Source organism: Peromyscus californicus, unplaced genomic scaffold (assembly GCF_007827085.1).
Source record: "Peromyscus californicus insignis strain IS unplaced genomic scaffold, ASM782708v3 Scaffold_7__1_contigs__length_154581171, whole genome shotgun sequence".
NCBI classification, from domain to species: Eukaryota; Metazoa; Chordata; class Mammalia; order Rodentia; family Cricetidae; genus Peromyscus; species Peromyscus californicus.
In genome coordinates this window covers 40,020,444-40,043,022 of record NW_026294595.1, presented here as the reverse complement: position 1 = coordinate 40,043,022, position 22,579 = coordinate 40,020,444, and the positions used below count along the sequence as shown (strand labels likewise).

At 36.6% G+C, this 22,579-nt stretch overlaps 2 protein-coding genes across 4 annotated transcripts in view; one reads left to right on the top strand and one right to left on the bottom strand.

The window, feature by feature from the left end:
• Kcnh7 (potassium voltage-gated channel subfamily H member 7) overlaps positions 1 to 13,541 on the top strand; it is a 463,447-nt gene extending 449,906 nt beyond the window's left edge. For all 3 annotated transcript variants that reach the window (XM_052723439.1, XM_052723438.1, XM_052723437.1), the window contains 2 exons: positions 2,242 to 2,434; positions 4,015 to 13,541. In XM_052723439.1, coding sequence (XP_052579399.1) covers positions 2,242 to 2,434; positions 4,015 to 4,281 — 460 coding nt within the window. In that variant the 3' untranslated portion in view covers positions 4,282 to 13,541. The remainder of the gene's footprint in view (positions 1 to 2,241; positions 2,435 to 4,014) is intronic.
• The window catches only part of Gca (grancalcin), a 32,305-nt gene continuing 22,694 nt past the window's right edge, over positions 12,969 to 22,579 (bottom strand). The window contains exons 4-8 of the mRNA XM_052723441.1: positions 20,282 to 20,325; positions 19,858 to 20,005; positions 16,481 to 16,594; positions 16,115 to 16,173; positions 12,969 to 15,309 (exon numbers count right to left, since the gene is read on the bottom strand). Of these exons, the coding sequence (XP_052579401.1) occupies positions 15,283 to 15,309; positions 16,115 to 16,173; positions 16,481 to 16,594; positions 19,858 to 20,005; positions 20,282 to 20,325 (392 nt within the window). The 3' untranslated portion in view covers positions 12,969 to 15,282. The remainder of the gene's footprint in view (positions 15,310 to 16,114; positions 16,174 to 16,480; positions 16,595 to 19,857; positions 20,006 to 20,281; positions 20,326 to 22,579) is intronic.

The window sequence follows — 22,579 nt, the reverse complement described above, 5'->3', positions numbered from 1 at the left end:
CTTGAGAAGAAAGTGCTTGGCTAGCCTGGTCTCCCTACACAGGAAGATACTATCTCAAAATTAAAATTAGAAAAAATATATAGCTTTTCTATTGTTTCCCAGATTTTCGTTTCCTTTAAAATCAATGCTAATTTCCATAAATAAGTGTATTTAACTGGGCAAATAGTTCTAAGCTTTATTGTTCTCTTTTTTTTTAATTCAATTGGTAAATCATAAGCACAAATACGATAATTCAAAAAAACCTTCTAAAAAAAGCATATGGTCCAAATTTTGTTCTTACACCCATAAAATCCCTTATCTTAAGCTGTCCACACTGAGGACCCAAATTGTTGGTGAGGGTTTCAGCACCAGATGTGTGTGAGGGAGCACAGTAAAGTGACTGCTGACATGAATGCTCCATGGTACGGTTAAAGGGAGGGGGTTTTGTTTAGTTTTGTTTCTTTGAGATAGAAAACAGCCAGAGTCCAGAGCATCAGACTGGACATGCCCGGACCATCTGCAAGAGAGGGGAGAAGAGCAGGAGACAGAGGGTAGAGAAAGTGTGATGAGAACAGCAAGGGCAGGAACAGTGATCATTGAGTTATAAGGAGAATGAGTAGCTGGGGGGAGGGAGGCCCATCAGCGAAGGGGTTTAGGGTACAGGAGGAGGTGAGAAGGGCTAGGATGTTAGCATGGACTTTGAGATATATAACAAGTACTTGTGAGTAGGGACTGAGGGAGCCTGAGGCTACCTTGACTTTCCTTCTGCAGAGGTAAGGGAAATGACTCCTTTTGGCAGATGGGGACCGGTTTCACAAGTGGCTGAGTAACACTGGCCTTTGTCTAACTGCCAGAAATCCTCCATAGTCCAGGTTGAGCTCCTTTCTGGATATTTGGACAGCCTTTTGGAGTTTGGAGAATTGGAGTTTCCTTTGGACCTGGCACAAACCAATTGTATTTTGTGATTATTCTCTTGAAATTTATTTTAAAATGAGTGGTTGATGACTTGAGAGCTTTGGAGAAAGCAATGGTTGCTTTTACATTGTGCAAGCCAGATGGGTCATTGAAGCAAGTAAACTTGAAGTTTGCTCGGTCTCTTAAATACCGAAGCTCTGGACCACAGACAGGAAAGGTATTTAATGTTTAACAGCACTGAACATTAAATAAAATAAAATAAAATGAAAAATAAAGAAAGCATGATGAGTCATGTATAGAACTTGCTTTGAAGAGGAGAGAGGCAAGATAAAATAGTATGTCTTAGCCAGGGTTACTGTCTATCCCTGTGACATGTCCCTGCTCCCATGACCAAAGCAAGTTGGAGAGGGAAGGGTTTATTCAGCTTATGCTTCCATATGGAAGGAAGTCAGGACATGAACTCAAGCAGGGCTGAAACCTAGAGGCAAGAGCTGACACAGAGGCCATAGAGGAGTGTTGCTTACTGGCTTGCTCCCCATAGCTTACTCAGCCTGCTTTCTTATAGAATCCAGGACCACCAGCCCAGGGATGGCACCATCTACAATTCTCTTGGCCTTCCCCCATCAATTACTAATTTGGAAAATGCCCTACAGCCAATCTTATGTAGGCATTTTCTCAGTTGAGGTTCCCTTCTTTCAGGTAACTCTTGTTTGTGCGTCAGCACATAGTGAAAATACAAATTTTGTAAGAAGTTTTCCTGAGATGTTGTAATCTTAAAGAAATATATTACTGGGGCTCAGCAGTTAAGAGCACTGGCTGCTCAAAGTACACAGGTTCAATTCCCAGCACCTACATGGTGGCTCACAGCTGTAACTCCACTTCTAGATGATCTGACACCCTCATACAGACATGCATATTGGTAAAACACCAATGCACTAAAAATTTTTTTTAAAAGAAAAGAAATGTGTTACCAAGTTCTTCTTTAAAGGGGGGAAAAACAGTTCACAAATAGTTGAATAAAAACCTAAGCAAAATCAGATAATTATTGACCACTATATTCTAAATGTGATTTATAGTTTAAAATCAATAAAGTTTTGTAGAAATAAAGCTTACAGTATGTACCCTCTGTTTTTCTGTTAGTACGTGCATAACAAATCAATGGTCTGAGTCAGAGTAATTGATTCTAATAGAAAGGATCCAAGTAGGAGAGTCCTTCTTCCACTCTCTTGTCTCTCCCGTTCAGGGCAGCTCATCATTCTGTTTGTTGGCAATGCTGATGCTTTCTCAGATGTTCTTACAAGTCATGACTCTTTAAGACTATCTTTCCCATTCCTGCATGTCTTGCAGACTTGAATCCCAAATGACCACAGACATCCAGACCATCTTACAGCTCCTGCAGAAACAAACCGCAGTGGTCCCTCCAGCCTACAGCATGGTGACTGCAGGAGCCGAGTATCAGAGACCTGTCCTCCGTCTGCTGAGGACCAGTCACCCCAGAGCATCCATTAAGACTGACCGGAGTTTCAGCCCCTCCTCCCAAGTGAGTGTGGACATTGTAAAGCCGGGGTGTCTCTTTGAGTGTATCTCCAGGATAACCTGAGTAAGAATCACATGTGGAAAATACGGACTTCCATTCTCCTCTGTCTCTGCTCAGGGTTTCTGTAAGCTGGACTTGTGATTTTGCATTACGTGTTCTTAAAAGTTGCAAACAACAGATTTAAAGAAAATTTTTAAACAGTATCATTTATGTGTACAAAGCTTGTGCGTGCGTGTGTGTGTGTGTGTGTGTGTGTGTGTGTGTGTGTGTGTGTGTCAGTGTGTCTCTGTGTGTCTCTGTGTGTGTGTGGAGGGGAGTAGGTAGAGGCGAGAAGATAAGCACCAGGTTTCTTTCTAGATAGTTCTTCATCTTATTTTTTGAGACAGGCATATTATTACATGACACTGTATATTATTCTTAAGATAGCTCCCTCAATGAACAAACATCACTAATTTGGCCAGACTTGCTGGCAGTGATCCCCAGGTACCCTTTTGTCCCTGTCTCCCCAGTGCTGGCATTACAAGTGCACAAAACCCAACTTTTCATATGGCTGCTAGTGATCCAAACTGTCTTCATGCTTGTAGGAAAGCTCCTTTCCCTAAACATTAATAGTTATTTCAAAGGACATGCTATTACTCAAGAATCAACCTATGTAAACTAGCATACTGTAGAGATTTTTATGGTAAAGAATAGCTCTTGGCTAATAGAAGAAAAAGAAGTATGTCAGAGAAAAGCCTGTAACTTGCTACAGTGCCACAAGGCAGGATAGGTCTTCGCGAAGAAAAGAGATAGCAGTTAACTGGACTAGATCTGAGGTTCAAAGGCAGTCAGACTGGCAAACACGTCTGTGCCCTGCTTGCCAGCAGACATCTCAAAGTTTTTATCACTTGAATGATAATATACATGGTGAGACAAGACAAGTGAAGTGTCCTTATCCTCACTAATCCTTTGGGTAGTGCCCCTCTCAGTTAATTAAGCATCATGGGCAGCTGAACCTAAGAAAGATTATCTCAGTGAGAATGTATAGACAGTCTTGTGTACATTTCTGTATGGAATGTAAAATTTTCTAGAAAATGAAACTTGATAACAGAAGTTATTATGTCAAAAGGAAAATAATGACAATCCAAAATATAAACATTAATTCCTCTCTTACTGGTTTTTAGTGGATGGGAAATACATACAACTACGTGTTTTCTTCTTTGCAGTTGATTTGGGCAGTAATTTCTGATAGGAATGATGATTTTATTTCCTTCATCACTTTTCTTCTTAGATAAGACTAGTCACCAAAAGTCATTTCTTAATCCAGCCTTAAGTTTTTAATTAAAACTCAACCATACACAGCTCAAAGTGAATACTTTAAAAAAAAAAATGAACTTTTAAATCTGGCTTTAGGGTGAAATTAAAATTCTTTACTTGAGATAACAGACCCCTTAGTTTAGGGGTCTATTTTAGGAGAGAGATACTATGTATGTGTTAACCACATATAATGGTTGGGGAGAGCAAACACATATAAATTACATGAATATAACTTATTTAACTATTGGAATGAATTATAAAAGCACATTTTCTTTTCTTTCTACCAGTGTCCTGAATTTCTAGACCTTGAAAAATCCAAACTCAAATCCAAAGAATCCCTCTCAAGCGGAAGACATCTGAACACAGCCTCAGAAGACAACTTGACTTCACTTTTAAAACAAGACAGTGATGCGTCTTTAGAGCTTCACCCACGGCAACGAAAAACGTACCTTCATCCCATCCGGCACCCGTCTCTGCCAGATTCTTCCCTAAGCACTGTAGGGGTCTTGGGTCTCCATAGGCATGTTTCTGATCCTGGTCTACCAGGAAAGTAATCATTTTGTACTATTTCCTCCACATCCAATGTAAGTGCTTTTAATGGCTGTTTTCCTTTTTGTATTTAAATCCTCTCTACTTGACTCAGGGGCTCACAAGGTACCATTATATGCAAAAGTACTGTATATTTTTCCTAAATTGAAGCTTGTAAGGTAAAGTTGAGCGGTTAGGATGTAAATATACATAAGAGCTTTTGGTTCCAAATGTTCAAACTGCCAGCATCTCAAGGCACCTTATTTTTTAATTTTATTTTTTAAATCATGTGCATGTTAGGAAACTCCAATTTCTCTTGCATGGAGACTCCTATTTACCGCTTTTACTGAATCAGTGCTTGATTATGAAAAAGCCTTCCGAGCAAATAAGAAACCGAGGAATGAAAGTGTTCATGAGCGCAACTCAGATGATCCTCAACTTAGGGGAGTTCAAGGTGGGTGGGGATAAGGGAAGTTAGTCACTTTGGAGAACAGATTTCCGTCTGTATTGACATGTTTGTAGTTACTTACCTTCATTTCCTATAATAATTTAACAGAAAGATATGAAGTTTGAGTTATACATATCAGTCAGAAAGGGAGATAAATCCAAAAGTACCAAAGGATATAGTTCTTTCTTAATAAATACGTAGAACTTCAGATCACGTGGAAGAAAAGACATGTGAGCTTTCAACAGGAACTCAGGTCCTAGTTTCATGTCCCAGGTTATAAAAGACCTTCAACAAAAGCTACTCATTTTGGAGAGGTGACAGGACAAAGTTGTCCCAGGCTTCCACTGTTGAGGAAACTGTGGGAAGCAGTCACCTGCTCCCAGCTGTCTGGGAGCTGCCGTCTCTGGGTGGGTGAGCAATCTGTCCAGAAGGAGTCTCTATCCCCTGCTTTTAGGCAGGCAAGTGGGAGGAGAACAGAGAGACCTTTGTGAATTTCTGCCCCGTTTTCTAACAGATTGAGGAGTCACAATGCTTCCCCGAGCTTATCTTCAGCTAAACAATTATGAATATAGGACAACATCAGTGAGAGAACAAAATGATCTCTCTAGTAAATTCTTTCGTAGCTTCATTCACAAGCTACCTAAAATTTTTACAGTAGTGCATTTTTCTGAAGTCTTAAAATGAAGATTATTTTGTGTGTTGGGGGTGGCTCTTAACATGCCACTTACAAAAAGGACAGCCACAATTTTTTTCAGATTTATATGTGAGAGCAATCTTGCATTTGATTAAATAGTACATACCCACATTTTTTAAAATATGCAATTTCAGAGTATTTATCAGCAAAACTGTCTTTCATTAAGAATGGGTTATTTCCTTGCTTATCCCAGCTGTGACAAACAATGTTCATTGGTCTACCTAGAAAATTCTTAAGTTAATTGAAAATTAAGTAAAAAATCCATTACATATAATTTGGGCTGATTATATATTGATTCCATCCCAGGATATATATAGTAGAAGAATATAGTCTAACATCTTTTAGTGTTAGGTACTGTTTGGGCAAAGGAGGTGGCATTTGGATCATAAAATAACACAGGAAAAAATACAATTTATAATTCTGATTGGTCAAACTCTAGTTAAATTCTATTTTCAACTCAATTATAATTTAAAAAATTATCAGAGACTAACCCTTTGTGTTCTTTTCTCCTGAACAAACATCTAGAAAATTTGTTGAAGGCCTCTTAATTTTTCTACTAATTCTTATGCTCCTACAGAGCTTTAAATAATAGTTTATCTGTACATTATTAAATGGTTGAATTTTCCTTCACCTTCGACACTAATCATTAATCCACTTCAAATGCAAGCAATTTATTAAATGTGCATGACACTATTATTCTATTTAAAACGTGATTAGAGTGACCTTAAATTGTTCCCTATATACTTTTAAGCAGTCACAGAATTTGCCAGTCTGACCTGAGTGAAAGGAAATCTACACATAGGCATGTTCTTATTCTCAATTTAAGAAAAGTAATCGTAAGTGATTGCATACCTACGGCAAAAGACCAGTCAAGTCAACCAAAAGTCTAATAATTAGAATGGGCTTCCCAAATCATTTGATATGGTACGGATACAAATGCGGACTACTGGCCACTTTCATTCACTCACTCAGCAAACATTCGAATGAGGTGCCACACACTGGAGAGTCACGCGAGTAGCGAACGAGTTAGATGTGGATTTAGGGATCTTCTTTTCATATTGGGGCACACTCTGCAGCTGCAACACATTTCCTGAGGACTATTCTCCCTCAGCTCCACAAGCATTCAGCATAAATTCCCTAGCTATTGCTCATTCATTTGTAAGGAGAGAGGGTTTGGTAGGTGAGGAACTGAGGTTGATTGTTTGATCTGATTAGCGGATGCTCCAGCTGCAACATTTGGTATGACATGCATGCAATTTGGCCTATTGGAAGCCTCCATTTATATTTCTTTATAAAAACTGGGCATGCAGGAAAGGGAAGATAAGGGGTGGTATACAAGCATCCAGGTAGTTTAAATTCTAGCACAATCCAAACTCCTTCCCTTCTTAATTCCTCTACATAAAATAATTTTGTGCTGTTTAAAGCGTAAGTCTGAGAGGGTTGTGTACAAACATAAAGGGACCTTTTTATCCTATAGTATATTCGTTTTGAAAGTGCCCAAGCAACATAAACATACACATAGTCATAAATGTCAGGTGAACAGACAGTTTAACTGACTTATGAATAAGAAAATCAATCATCTTGATGTACAATGTGCATCCCCTTGTCCCAGCCTAAACATAACCTTAAAATAGCATTACCCTACCTATCACTTATTGCAAAGCAACCTGACACCTCCAACTTGGGGTCCTGCCTAAGGCCACGTCCAACTAATGCACCAGCCAAAAAGCAGTCCAGCAACTGCTTTCCTTAGAGGGACTTAGAAGCATGGACATAGCACCTTTCGGCTTTAATGTAAAATTATCATCTAGTCCCACGTCCTTAAAAAACAAACTGCTGTCTTAAAGCTGGTTTGACTGAACTGCCCTCCCACAGCTATTAACTGCTGGTCAGAGAATTGCCTCTCAGACTCATCACTCTATCCCAGCGGGGAGTCCCATACTTTAATTAGCTGATGAGAAAAACCAGGAATAAAAAAATACAGAAGTGATCTTTTTAATATAATAATCACTAATTCAACAAACAGGGCAAAGCAGGGAGCCAATTTGAGACAAGGTAAATTTCAAGTCCATTATAATGGACTGGCCATCAGAATTAATTTTCTACTCTAGTCAGGTATAGCGACATTGGGAATCAGGGTTAACATGTGCGTATTAGAACTCAAGGTTGTATGGACTTGAACTTGTACACTGGCTCCAAAATACCTAAGAAAAAAACATTTATATCCAAATGTCATTTTCAAATCACAACTTACACATTATAGGTAAGGATAAAAACGTATCACCTCCTCAGTATATATAAAAGAGTAACTAATAATAAGTAACATGTTTTATAGTCAGGAAAAAAGTAATTCAGGAAATTAATCAATTAGAAATGAACTGTAACTCTGGCTATAATTTAATATAAGGGACTCTATATTGTTTATTCATGGATAAAACAAAACCAAACAAACATGTTCTCAATGTGTTAATTGGCTTCTTATTCAATGTTAAAAACCTTTAGATCAAAAAATTGAGTTGATTTCTCATTTTTAATCACACTTTTGTAGTAACATAAACGTTTCAATCCTGTACATTCAAAGAAGCACTTGGAGGACAGGTTGCTGTGGAGTGATCTTAAGCTGTTGTCCTGAGGTTAGCAGTGCTCAGATCACCTCAGAACTCAGAAACAAATGGTCCTAAGTCTCATCCCAGATCTACTAAATCAGAAACAGGAAGGCTGGGACCCAGCACTAATCCTTCAAGGAGCTCTCCTTAACATGGTCTGTATGCACAATAAAACACAGAGGTCCAAAAAGTATGTTCTGTAGTCAGGCCAACTCGATCCTAACAGTAGCTCTTCCATTCACATGCTGTCACCCTGAGTGAATTACCTTCTGAGAATTTTCTCCTGAGTCTTTAAAAATGAGATTATAGTCTTTGCCTCACTAAAGTCTGAGGAGAAACAAAATCAAATTTAAAAAAGTGCCTGGCACAAAGTAGGTGCTTAAAAAAAATAATCCTAAAATGCACCCCCGACCCCCTGCCAGGAACATGAAAGAAAAATAAGTTTCTTTTGAACAAGTGCAAAGTAACTAAATAGCTGCTTCCAAGACTGAAGTTTTTGATTCTGAAAAACTTAACTGTAGCTGTAATCTTTCCCTCAATTTTGTGCTATTAGCTCGACAGCTTTCAAGTAATAATATTGAGAATATTGGTGGTGAGGATGTGACTCCCTCTGTTGCTCTGAATTAGTGTTAAATTCTGCAAGGTGAATTTCTATAAAGGTGGATTCTATAAAAGCTAGTGCACTGTGCAGTGTCTCCTTGGACATGATAGAGTTCCCAGATGGGTATTTGAAACTATTTACAAAATACAATTAAATTTTGAAAGTAAACACAATTGCTGTTTTTACAAACCCCAGAACTTCACAGGGGTAGCGGCACTTTTCAGGCACCCAACTCCTTTCCCTCACTGCACACGTGCATCCAATAGATGGCAGACACCCGAGTTCTCGGTGAGGAATGCTGAAAATGGCGGAAAGGCTTGGTGTGGTAAAGCTGAAATCAAATCCTACCTATTCCATGTATGGGTGCAGGAAAAAACCCAAAGTGATCCTCAGTATCCAAAACCATGTAAACACAAGTGATTTTTTGAAATAGCTCTCTGAAATGACCACGTGGAAGTGTGCAGAAGCCATGCTCCAGGTAAAGAAGCAAATCCGTACTGTGGTTTGCACATGACCACAAAGCGGTGTTCAGGCAGTGGCATAATGACACTGATGATCATGTGAAAACGTGTTCCATCATTTTTTCCTCCACCCAACTCTCCACACTGACACTCAGTATGTAAACAGAATTCTACAAAGTGGTTTCGTGCCCCTGCCAATGATGAGGTTGTTAATAGGAGACAGTGTTTGTGTTGGAGCCACCTCTTCTGCATGAGCACCCAGGTGTTCAGCCAACACCTGTAGAGTGACGCATCCACCATACAGATGTTTTCTCGGTTTGAGATCTTTGCCCCTTCTCTCCCTGGTTCCCCAAATGTTCTCTTTCAGATCTGTTTACTTGTGTCCCTTCTTGAAGTGGTGTTAGCCTTTTAAAAACTAATGGGATCTATTTCCAATGCTTTATAAAATACTAGGCACCATGACTAAGCAAGGTCCACCCATGCTTAGGATGTCATTATAGTCTCTTTCGTTAAAATACACTTTGTTTTAATAACCAGTACAGAAAAACAAAATTCATAGAAGACACAGACTGACATTTGACAGCAAGAAAAGAAACTACCACAAGGATTATTTTGTTGACTAGTACATGAAAGTTGAGAGATGACTAATTGGAAGTTATTTTAAACTACCATGTTGTAACTATAAATGAATATAAAAATATTCATAGAAATGGAATGTATTCAAAAACTATATACTCAATTGACATGGTCCATCCTTTTACCAGCTATGATCAAACTTTTAAACATGCACAGCAAGAACTATTGCACTAGTGCTCCCAATTAAATCCTTTTATTATGAGACGTAGAAATGTGAACATGGCTATTCTTTTTAAATTAATGTCAAAATTTAGATTAATTCCTAAACTGTATTCATGTCATCTGTGGCTCCCATTAGTTAACATATTTTCAAAGATGTGAAATAATTTGGGGCACCTGTGATTTCAAAGCTTTATATGTTTAACTCACATTCTTTAGACTTCTGGTATGCTATGATGCAATTTAAAAACTCACAATTGTGAATAACCAAAACTGTGAGCATTTTAACCGTATCAGTTTTCATTTTTATTTATATTGTATGTGAATGAATAAGAAAAGTCCACACCACATTCCTTATCCCTAATTAGAAGGAAAATTGAAGGATCAGTAAAGTTGTGATGAGCTCTTCCCACAATCTCCTCAAATGCTTACAGAGTTACAGTAGCAATGACATGGCCTGGCACCCTTCTCCCAATGGCACAAAACACAACAAAAATATCAAGAAATCTCTACTTTACTCCTAGGCTCCCAGTGACTTTAATGAAAGGCACATGGCCTCTTTATAGCTGAAATATTCATTTCATAATTCTGATGAGAAAATATATTATCCCAGAAGGCTTGCCAGTCAATGAATAATGTATTTCAGAAAAGAATGTGTGTGATCACTTGAAATGTCAGTCATCTGATATCCGGAAGCTCACTCACACCGTTACACAGAACTCTGGAATGCTTTAAACTAAATGAAACAATCGACCAAACACATACTACTTCATAGTCTTTATGCACATAATGTAGCATGGAATCACAACGCTTTTGAAATATTCTGTGCAGAAATATTTATTTTTTAGCCAATATTTTCCTCGAAGATTGGTATGTGGTATTGACAGTGTAATCTATTTGCACAGCTAGTTTTGCAATAACCTTCTACAAATAACTGTACATAAGAAAAATGTAAATTTCATGTAAAAATGGTTGCAAAATTTTGGTAGCTGAAAGAACTATACAAGTTGTATTGAAAATATAGTATATATACCTAATTTAAGAATGAAACATAATTTCTCATCTATTTATACATGAAAAACTCAAGAATTTGTAAAAGAATTTATTTTGGGGGAAAAGAAAGTAAATCTTATTAGCTAGCTAGTGTACTTTTAATAGTAAAGCCAACAAATTCCAATGTTTTATTAAGTACAGTACTAGATGTAGGCATGGTGGTGCTGACCAATTCGAAATTCACGTCATTGTAACAGTGCTATGGTGTCACCGAGTTCCAGTAGACCACCAGCAAGCTGGGCTGCGTGGTGAAAGCATTAACTCTGAACTTAGAGGACTCAAAAAAACATTTTACTTTGCCCCATCAGAACCATGGTAGTAAACAGCTGAAATGTTTATTGTTCACTACAGTTTTCTGAAGGATAAATGGCCTTTAACGTACATTCAAAATGGCTCATTCATAATGAGAGCTTGGCTCATCTTTTCGTTCAAGAATGGAAGTATGCAGCTATTATTTCCTCTCACTGAAGTTTCAGACAGGCTTAATTTCTCCCCTGGTTGCTTGGGTGTCACGTAAGAAAATTTGCACTATCTTCAAAGACACTTTTCAACAAGATTTGTCGGCGCTGACACAGCATGCACTAAAGGTGGCATTGTCTGTGTAGTGACATAGATTCCTCATGCTTCCTTTTTAAGATTTAAGGAGCCAAGAGCATATGGCCCCATGCGATAAATGTAAAACCAAAGTTATTACAGACAGAAGGAAATATTACATTGCCCTCTGTAAGTGAAACTGATTGTGAGATCAGAGTCAAAGTATAGACGGCAAAATACCTGGCAACGTTCCATAACATATTATCTCTTATCCTAAGACATACTTGAGGGTCCTGCATTTACACAACTGTAAGAAATTAAATATGCATTTAAAAGTCCAGTAAATCCTAAAGTCATTTTTAAATGGCCTATAATTTACAAAATAACACGAGTCTCTAATTAGTATATTTCTAGAACACTGTTCAGGTTATCTTTTGCAATTTCAGTAATCACAGAAAAATAAGACAACTAAATAAGCAATACAGACAATTAAATCGAAATGGTTATATGCATGTGTCTATATATTTAGATGTTTATGCTTAGAGAAAAGGTTAAACTCCAACCCCAAATATATCAGAATTGGAAATCTACCATTCCTGGTTCACACATCTCTCCATATAGCTATTGAATGATGTTCTATAACTTCTTGATGTTAATGAAGGGGCACACCCGACAACAAGACCAGCACATGGGCAAAACCCCTGTCTGTATATTTTCTAATTGTGGTGCATGGTAGTGAGACAGAAGCACTCTGTATGTCTACTCACTGTAGGTTCGGACTGGCAGAAGCAAGCCTGGGTTTTAACATACTGCACTATGTATTATGAAGCTACTTGGATAAAGGGACTGATAAAACATATGCTTTTTTCGTTGTAAGATGGGAAAAAAATTCTTTAAAAATAAGTAGAAGGAAACACAACAAGAAGGATTCAAAGCATGGATTTCCTAGCATTCAAATGACAGACAGGTCTTGAGTCTGAAGGGTTCCCCAAGTTCTCCAAGCGTTTTGCTAGAAAGTTTCCTTCTCAGTGTTCTAAATTACAAGGAAATTTTAATTTAGTATATGGAGAGATGTCTTGATCTTGGTCTAATTGAGAAATGATAAGACCGGTATTCCTTTAAAATACTGTCTGCATTCACCACCTCACAGACGGTCTAAACATTTGCATTTGTATCCTCCAACAGTATACAATACTCTCCAGACATATTTTAGATGATACCTTAGTCTTAGGCATTTATATGAGGAAGCTTAACCCACTACATAAATGATTCCATTCAAAAAAAACCAAATGGAATCTTTTCAAGCAAGTACCAAAGTAATAAAAGAGCCACAGTTGTGTTTTACACTTTTAAGCAAAGGACGTGCTAACTGAAAGCAGTCTGGGATTCTGAGCAATGGGTTCAATTTATAGATTTTCAAAAACATACCCCTATCAAATTTATAGAAAGCTGTTAACAAAACAGGACAAAACATATCCACTTTAGTTTGTCAAAGATAAAGGACATTAAAAAAAAAGCACATTTCTCATAAATAGTATTTATTTTGTTTGTCCAATTAGTAATATCATAAGAGTACAAGTGAACTTGATTTGTATATTTTAATTAAAGAAATATCACAAATTGATTTGTTATTTTTTTAATTGCACAGAGTTTAAACTACCTTGATAAATTCTACTTTCTTCCAGGGTAAATGTCTTTTCTGGAAATAAATATATAACTTGAATATATATTTGTTACTTTCTTTTTCTGATGCATGCCTCAAGTAGGTTAATGAGCACAGTCCTTAAAATACATTTAAAGTGGACCAAATCAAGATTCCCACAGTATTGATTTTCCCTTGATGTAATTTAAAATGTGTAAACTGCCACTCAAACTAGAAGTACACCTGACATTTAATCATTTGGCAATCTTTTAGATAACAGCTGAATTAATTAATGCACTGTTGTTTGAACCGACGCATCTCATAACAGTATATATGTAACAAATTTTGTATGATACAAAACTTTACAGCAAGCTATTTGAATGTTTATTAAAAAATTCTCAAAATGACATGGAAACATGTTTACTGTATAAATAAAAGCACTTATACATCAAGAGTGTTCATTACTCAATAATTTATAATATCATAATGTGGCTTCTTTTTCCTACAACAGCTTCAGATTCTGTACATTCAATGGTTCAGTAAATACTCTTTCAGGTTATCAAATATGTGGTCATGAAACAAATATTCAGAGGACAGTGTGTATGGAGTATTCATCAGCCAAGTCTTATAAAACTGACAAGATGGATTTGATAGCAAACTATAGAGTAATCAATATCAAAATGACTAGACATCACTTCTTTTCCAGGATCTTTTCAAGTAAAAGCTGTTTATAAGATTTCTGTATTTATAAAAGAGGTTTGCCCATTCTAAAAAAAAAAAAAAAAAAAACATGGTGTTTTCTTTTAAAAATATTCAGTTTGGTCAACAGCTAAACTAAAATTATATCTATTTGCATTTTTCTTCAACTAAATATATGTTCAGTTAAAATACATGAAAATTCAGTGGTCTATCAGATCTTCATTAATAAAGACAGGGTGTTTTCCACGTTAGAAACTCCTCAATTCACTCTAACATCTTATATCAGAGAACTTAGTGCAAGGAACCTGGTGAGTACTTCAAATCACTATAGAAAATTTCACCAGAAATGCTGCTAAGAGAGTCCACAAAGGAAAAAAAATCAAAACACTTCTCGGTACACACACACACACACACACACACACACACACACACACACACACAGGTGTTATCGATCCAACAGAGAACTTCTGAACAGTAGCAGATCACACGATTTTTGTTTTAATTTTATAAACTGTGGCCAACAGCTAGGAGTGGCACCTGGGTTTAAAGAATGAGAAAGAACAAGCGTGAGTGAAAGCTGACACTTCACTGAAATGTGTCCTTCTCCAAAACTGCTTGATTTAGAGAAAGATGACATTTCAGCTTATCTACACCATCACTAATGAAAGAGAAAGGTATCTTCATGTTAAAACTTTTAGGTGGGCACAGGTGTGCAAGCCTTGAATCTCTGCACACAATGGGGGGTGGGGGAGAGGCAGAAGGACCATGAGTTTGTGTGCTGCTGGGCTATGTAGTTAAAATCTCATCTCAAAAAACAAAGCTAAACAAAAACAGAGATTTTGTAAAAGGGAAAATAATAAAATATATTGTAAAAAAATAAACAATGAAATAAAAAAGGTAAAACAATACCTACTACCATAGGCTGACAGACCCAAATTTGGATAAAGTTTTAGGAACTAAAGTTTTCATAAGCCAAGAACAGGAGGTTATGTTCTCTGATGGTGTAATCAAAAGCCAAAGACAGAAAAAGGGCAGATGTCCCCTATGACTGACTCATTCCCAGAAACACCCACAGGCATGAACAAAATCAGAAGTATAACTTGTAGACTTTAGATAATATAAAAGTTTTATCTAGACTTTTGTTATTTGGCTTTGTAGACAATCTGTCATGTGACTACATTCTTATACACTATTATTGTTAAAATCCAAGGCTCAGATGTGCGGATATCAATTAGCTACATATCATTAGCAACACTTCAAGACAGTGTCCATATATCTGCAATATCATAACTTTTCCAAAAATAATGTATCCCAACTAAAAAAGTTATTGCATTGAACTGTGCTTTAAGGTTAAATAACAGAAATGGCGATAGGGACTTGAACAGGAAGGGAGAGGAAAAAGTTCTTCGAACTTTTAACATTTAGGTAGTCCAGTCTGTTTCAGCGAAGCAGAAGGATTCTTCAGTATTTCTTCACCTTTTGAATGCTAGGCTTTCAAACTGTCATAGTGCCCTGCAGAAACTAAGACACGAGGAGCATTATCACATGGCAACAACAAATGGTTTTTATTTGTTTTAATTAACTATATTCCATGAGAACTTTTACTGTAAGAAAAAGGAACTGTTTAAGACTTACAATTCAAACACGGATGTATCAACAAAGTATTGTCTACCCCATACCTTCTAGGAAGAAATATAACAAATCCAAGACAAAACTTCTAAAGCACCAAAGCACATATGAAAACCATTAGCTTCAATCTAGAAACCACTGAAATTAGGTACACGGAGAATGGATTCGAACTGAAAAAGTAGCAGCTTCATATTTTGTCACTGAAAATATTAGGAATCTCTCTCTTAGGAAAAGATAATCATAAGTTAGTGTTTACTATTAAAATATTGGAGAAATCAACTACCAAACACAAGTCATGCAATTTTATAGTATACCAGTATTAACCTTATATTAGTATTACTGAAAAAACGTAGAAAATAATGTAGCCACCCAATAAATTATTTTCAGTGTTTGTGCTTTGGGTCAGTTAATGTCTTTCAACTTTTATTGCATTTATATATTTGCCAATTAATTTAGTGGGGCAGGGGCGCACGCACACGCGCATACATGTTCAAGACCTCATGTCATAAAGCATACGTGGAACTCAAAGGACAAATTTCAGGAGAATGTTTTCTCTTTCTACCACATGGGTCCTGGCACTAGAACTCAGGTTATCTGATTGGTGACAAATGCTAAGCTACCTTGCTGGTCCCATCACTTAATTTTTTCAATAACCAACAACAAAGTACAAATGTTACAGTGAATTCAGAATACTTACATCCTCATACATGAAGTTCACAATCCCTTGCTGCAAGTGATCTCTTCGCCTAAAGAAATCTTTACACACAAAAACTATGTTTTAGAATTATAATTGGAAACCCATTAATTCCCAATACTGAATGTCTCCTGGTACTAGGTCTGACTGTATCTTAAGTGTCTTAACATTCTAAGAAATTTAAATATGAAGATTTTCTAAAACTCTGAGCTTTCAACGCTTCTCTATCAACATTCATATTTCAAATCCTTAAGACTATTTAGATATCATAGTGAATAAAGAAAACACTTACAATTTGCTGAAAGAAACCAAGACACTATTGAAGAAAAATGGCCACATAAATTGAATCCACTTTTAAATGCTGAATACCTGTCAGGGCACGAAGCTTCACGCAGCAGGCAACATAGTCATCGAAGAAAATTCTGCCATTCTTGCTGTAGCGTTTAACAATAGCAGCTAATGTCTGAGGACTCAACCTATACCCTAAGGAAGAAAACTGACACATTAAAATCTTCAGTGTTAAGCACCATAAAATACCAAAACACTGCTATTAATAAAGTCATGAAATAGATTAACTTTCAAAATTCTTTCTGCACAAAATATATCCTATTTATTTTTGGCAGGACTGATGATTGACTATAAGTGCTTATACATGGGAAAGAGGCAAGGACTCTACCACTGAACAAAAGCCTTCAAAAGTATAATTTAGAAATACATTAAATTAATATGAAAATGGTAAGACAACAGACCCATTAATAATTCCACCAAGTGTAAATAGCTGACATAATTCTAACTTTGTAACAAAAGCAATTCTAAAGGAAGAAAACAACTATCTTCTCTGGCATTTAAAACATATTTTTATGCCAGGCAATGGTAGCACATTCCTTTAATCCTAGCACTAGGGAGGCAGAGGCAGACAGATATCTGAGTTCTGAGTTAGAGGCCAGCCTGGTCTACAGAGAGAGTTCCAGGACAGCCAGGGAGGGCTACACAGAGAAACCCCGTCTTGAAAAGCCAAATATATATAATATTTATATATGTATATAAAATTTTGAAATTACTCCTGGGGGTGTTTGGTAGGGGTTTTAACATTTTGATATTGCAGTTTTTAAAGAGTACCAAAGGAAGGATCATTATTAATCTTGGTTATCTTTCAAATGCTGTATTTCTGTCTGGTTTTATTTTCTAAAGAATATCTGAAAATCAACCTGCTTAAAAGTGGTAGAAACAAGAAGATGTTATTTCTTCTGTAAGTTTTTCTATTCCTCATGCATATTTATTACTGCATTAGTTCCTTCTTCAAGCCCCATTGTTACTAACACTGCCGAGTGTGTACCCCATCTATGTACAGTTTCTGATCATGCACTTCCCATCTTAAGTGCTTTGAGTCAGTTTTAAGTTCTACCTATGACTGCTTGATTGCTTTCATTTGAAAATATTTTATCTGAAAAACGAGATGTTTAAAAAGAATGAATATAAAATAATAGAAGCAGAACTTTGATTCTATTTGCTATACTCCAAGCATGATCCTAATTATTTAATGAGACGTGTACCTATAACTCAGGAGAATAATGCACTATGGTCTACATATTAATGAATCAGTAGATTTAGAAAAAAAATGACACCAATCCAGCCAAAGATAAAAATCAGTACCAGAAGGAAAAACTCCACCTATAGTTATAATAAAATATGACCCATAGGGCTAGGGGCCAAGGCCAAGGCACTTGCCTAGTCTGATCCCCAACACTACAAAACAAAATGAATCATCTATATAAGATTCACATATGATATATATATATATATATGATACATATATATATATGATACATATATATGTGAGATCATGTGTGTGTGTATCCCAGAAAACATGCTTAGAGTAAGAGCCATACCAAAACACACAAACTAACACAACTATGTAAAAGTGCATTTAAGCATCCTTCTAGTGAGTTGTGATCTACTTGTGGTATGAATATGATTCCTAAAACTTTCCCATGGCTTGAATGACTTTAAAGATATCTGAAGGTGTTAAGTTTGAATGCTACTGAGTAACTTAAACCTTTTATTACAGTTTCAGGGGCACACACGACACAGCAATTGTCTGCAGGTCAGAAGACAACTTGGCAGGAGTCAGTGCTCTCCTTCTACCGTGTGGGAATCAAATTCAGGCCACCCAGCTTGACACACTTGACCCACCTTCTCGCAGGCCCCACCCAGAACAATCTTTTCTTCCTCACTGAGGCTTGCCTGAACCCTTTCAACTTTTTCACTTTTTGAAAAAAATAAACCACTGTTTTCTAATTACACTGTTAAAAGTCAAGTTAAATCAATTATTATGTATCTACAGTTAAACATGTTTATATGGCCAGGATTTTCCCTAGATATGAAAATAAAATGTCTTTTTATACAACTAATTGGAAAAAAAAATCACTAGTTTGAGCTCTTTGACATATAATTTAAGCCTATGTGCCTTGAGCTCACATTTTAATTTTCAAACAGGTAATTTTCATGTATATACATTTGTTTATAAATAACTATGCATAAAAGAGAAGAGACTCAAGAAAACTACTTAAAACTAGGCAAAACTACGTAAAGTATGGCTCACGCTTATAACTCAGGAGACCGAGGCAGAAGGGTCTCAGTGAAGCTGAGGCAGGCCTGGGTTGCACAGTAAGTTCCAGATCGTCCTGGGTTATAGAGTGAGCAGAGTGAAAAATCTGTCTAAAAAATAGAGAGAGAGAGAGAGAGAGAGAGAGAGAGAGAGAGAGAGAGAGAGAAGAAAGGGGGAATAAAAGATGGAAAAGTGCCACTGTGTTGCCGGCTAGCAAATTAAGCATCATTGCATATTACCACTCTGCAACAGAACCAAGAACCTTAGCCTATAAGAAGTACAACGAAAATAGTTACATCTTTTAAACTCATCTGAAATGCCATCTTCCCACTTTGAGGTTTTTCAGTACCTGCCTTGTGTGTTCTATACTGTGTAAGAACAAAGACGGAAAACAAAACAAATTAATTTTTCTGTTTGAAAAGCTAGACTCCAGTATAGACACATGTGATTGACTGAGATAAGCCTTTCATGAATAATTAAAGCGTCCACCAAGTAACAAAACAGTGGAATGCACGTGGTGGGTGCTGACATTAGGGATGATAATTATACTCAGGGAATTCAGAATGAATGAATGATTGTCTTTGTAAGAAACCTCAGACAAATTTATGGACTGGAGATAGGGCTCAGTGGTACAATGATGGTCTCAAATATGCAAGACTGAAGATTCAGTCTTCAACACTACAACACACAAAGTGAAGAAATAACAATAATAATGATTGTGCTAGTGTCTTTGATCAGGATTTACTTACAACTGTGAGCCTAAGTTAAGGGACACACTAACAGAAAACAGTTCTTTATTACTTAGCAAATTAAAACAACCAAGATTCATAATTCGTAAGCTAAAAAGATCACTCAGTGGTTAAGAACACTTTCTGCTCTTGCAAAAGGAACTAGGTTCGGTTACTAGCATGCACATGGTAGCTCACAACCTTGTGTAACTCCAGTTCCAGGGAATCTAACACCCTCTTCTGGGCTCCTAGAGCAACAGGCACACACATGGCACATACACATACTTGCAGGCAAACATTCAAGCTCATAAAAAATAATAAACAAATCTTTATAAATATCAAAAAATCCATAACTTGGTCAATGAGTACAGATGACTCTCCTGGATTCTAAAGGATGTTAACAGTCTTACCCATTAGAGTGATGGCTTGACTCAGCTCATGATGTTCTACAGTACCACTTTGGTCTTGATCAATCGTCATGAAGTTCTGCTTCCAGGCACTAAGAGCTGCCCACAGCTCCTTGAATTCGTTGAATCCCATTTTTCCTGTATAGTCTCTCTAACAGTTTTATTAACAAAAAATAAGTTTTGGTAGCTAAGAGAATTTATCCTGAATATGATCCTATACCCCAAAATACTAACCAAAAAGAACATACTCTTGTGTAGTTAGCTAGCAAGACCCAGTCTAAGAATAGATTTCTATGTGAGAATGAAACTATGTAGACTTTAAACAGGATCTTACAAAATACAGTTAGCTCTAAAATTAACAACTGGTTTAACGTTAAGAAAGCAATAACTCTATATTTTGGTATTTTCTATTTTTATTCAAGGATACATCCAACATGGCAATCATAATTCTGCAGGTTTCCAGACTGAAGGCTGAAAAACATATTCAGTATTTAAATATTAGACTCTTCTCTGTTTTATCTATGTAACATTAGGATATTCTTCACTTTCAAAAAATATTTTAAAATTACAAACAATGTAAAGTCACTATAATCAATACTTATTTATTGGCTGTTAAGCATTTAGAATAACAAAAATAAAATATATTTAAAAATGACTAATGACTGTCTCCAAACTACTCACACTTACTGAAGTCAGTAACCAGGTAAGCAGTTATGGAGTAGCCTAAAGTTACTGTGATGAACATTACAGACATTGGCTTTGCCAGGAGTCTGGCAGAAAGCCGATTTCAGTCTTCAAATCACCAGAGACAAAGAGGGGGAGGTTTACCTGGATATCTGCTATGTACTCAGAAGTCAGAAAATGTTCAGGACTTAGAGACGATGTGAGGGGGTAATATAAGATGACATAAGAAAGACAAACAAGGGTCAAATCAGAAATTCCTACATGTTACACATTAGACCAGTGAACATCCCTGGAGTGATAGAGCAGAAAAGAAAGTGCAGCACTTCCTCGACTTGAACTATAGTTTACAAGGAAAGACTCAAGGTGAAAAGAGATTGGGGGTATAGGTGAACCACGTGACAGCTTAAAGAGATCTGCTGAGAAGCATGAGCCTCAGAACTGATGCAATGTTTCCTTTTAAGAAAGGGGAGAAAGGAAGATGAACACAAGCAGTCTTAGGAGAGGAGTTCTGGAGGGAGTGTCTGGCATTCCTTGGAGACGCAGTCTCACAGCAAACTCCCTGGTCCCCTGGCTCCTACTAACTTTCCCCCATTTTTCTACAATGATTCCTGAGCTGAACTACAGGCAACTGATAATGCAGAGAGCAGAAGGAGCAGTCTTCCCATAGGAAGAACACATCAGTTGGTTATCCAGTACAAATGGTCAGCCCTGAAAACATACACACAAGCAACATTATACAGACTGAGAAGGGTATATTTATGTATTTAAGAATATATATGTATATATGTGTGTGTGTGTGTGTGTGTGTGTGTGTGTGTGTGTGTGTGTGTGTTACTGATATATGAGTAACACAATTAATGAAAAACAAAGGCCATGGATTTGAAAGACAGAACAAGGATGGGGTACATAGGAAGGCTTGGAGGGAGAAAAGAGAAGCTGAAACATATGTAATTATATTATAAATAAAAGGAATAATTAAAAATAATTGGGTTGCTAGAAATATTAACATTTCCATATTTATTTACAATGAAGTCACTAGAAAAAAGTTCAGTTTTCCCAAACTTTATTACAGTTACAGTTGGGCTGATTTACCTAAAATAGGAGTACGCTAGCAAAATTCAGGTAAGCTTACAAGATTCTTTTAGCTCCTTGATATTAAAGAGTGAATAAATAATTTAGATTCATTTTATTTTATACTGCTTGCTTGATAACATTTTGAAATCCTTTAAACCAGTTCAATGAGATAAATTTCAAAATACCTAAAGAAAAATTGTGGAATCTTCTGCTAAGAACAAAAGCTGATGTTCTTTAGCTGCTCTGGACGGTGTCAGTGCTGGGGTGGTTGGTTATGGTGTTCTAGAAACGGCACTCAACAGACCCTCTGTGAGTGCTCACTGGTACAGAAGTGTGGGTGTACTTCTTTGTCACTGTTGTACAAAATACCCAAAGAATGGAGCATGTGGTGGTTGCTTACATTTTGTCTACAGTCAGAAGCAAAGAAAAATGAATGCTTTCTCCTTTTCTCCTTTTTGTTCCCACTCTGGCCCTGAGGTGGTATCATACACACTCAGGGTGAGTCTTCCTATAAATGCCTGGATAAACTCACGGGGTGGTGTGTGTCCTAGGTGACCCCAAATCCAGTCACGTTTGTGAAGAAGACTAACTATTACAGTGAGTTACATGATTTAACACAAATCTATCAAATGTACAACAGTTCTAATTTACAAATAAAGAAATCTAAGCCAAGACAAATGGTTTTCTAAGTTCATAAAGGTAGTAGGTAGGACCACCAATACTGGGGCCTAATGTTCTTCCATAAATAAACTACTGGAAATTGGGGAAAGTTACATGAAAAAAAAAATCTGTAGTATGCCATCTTTTTTTTCAATTTAACTTGGTTCACATTTAGAAAGTGGGATAGTCTAACCAGATTAAAGCAAAAATTAAAAATTAAATCAACAAATAAGCATATCTTTGATCTGAGGATAGGACCAGGTATTTAAAGATTAAATGTTTTTATAGAGTGGAGAGACAGACTATT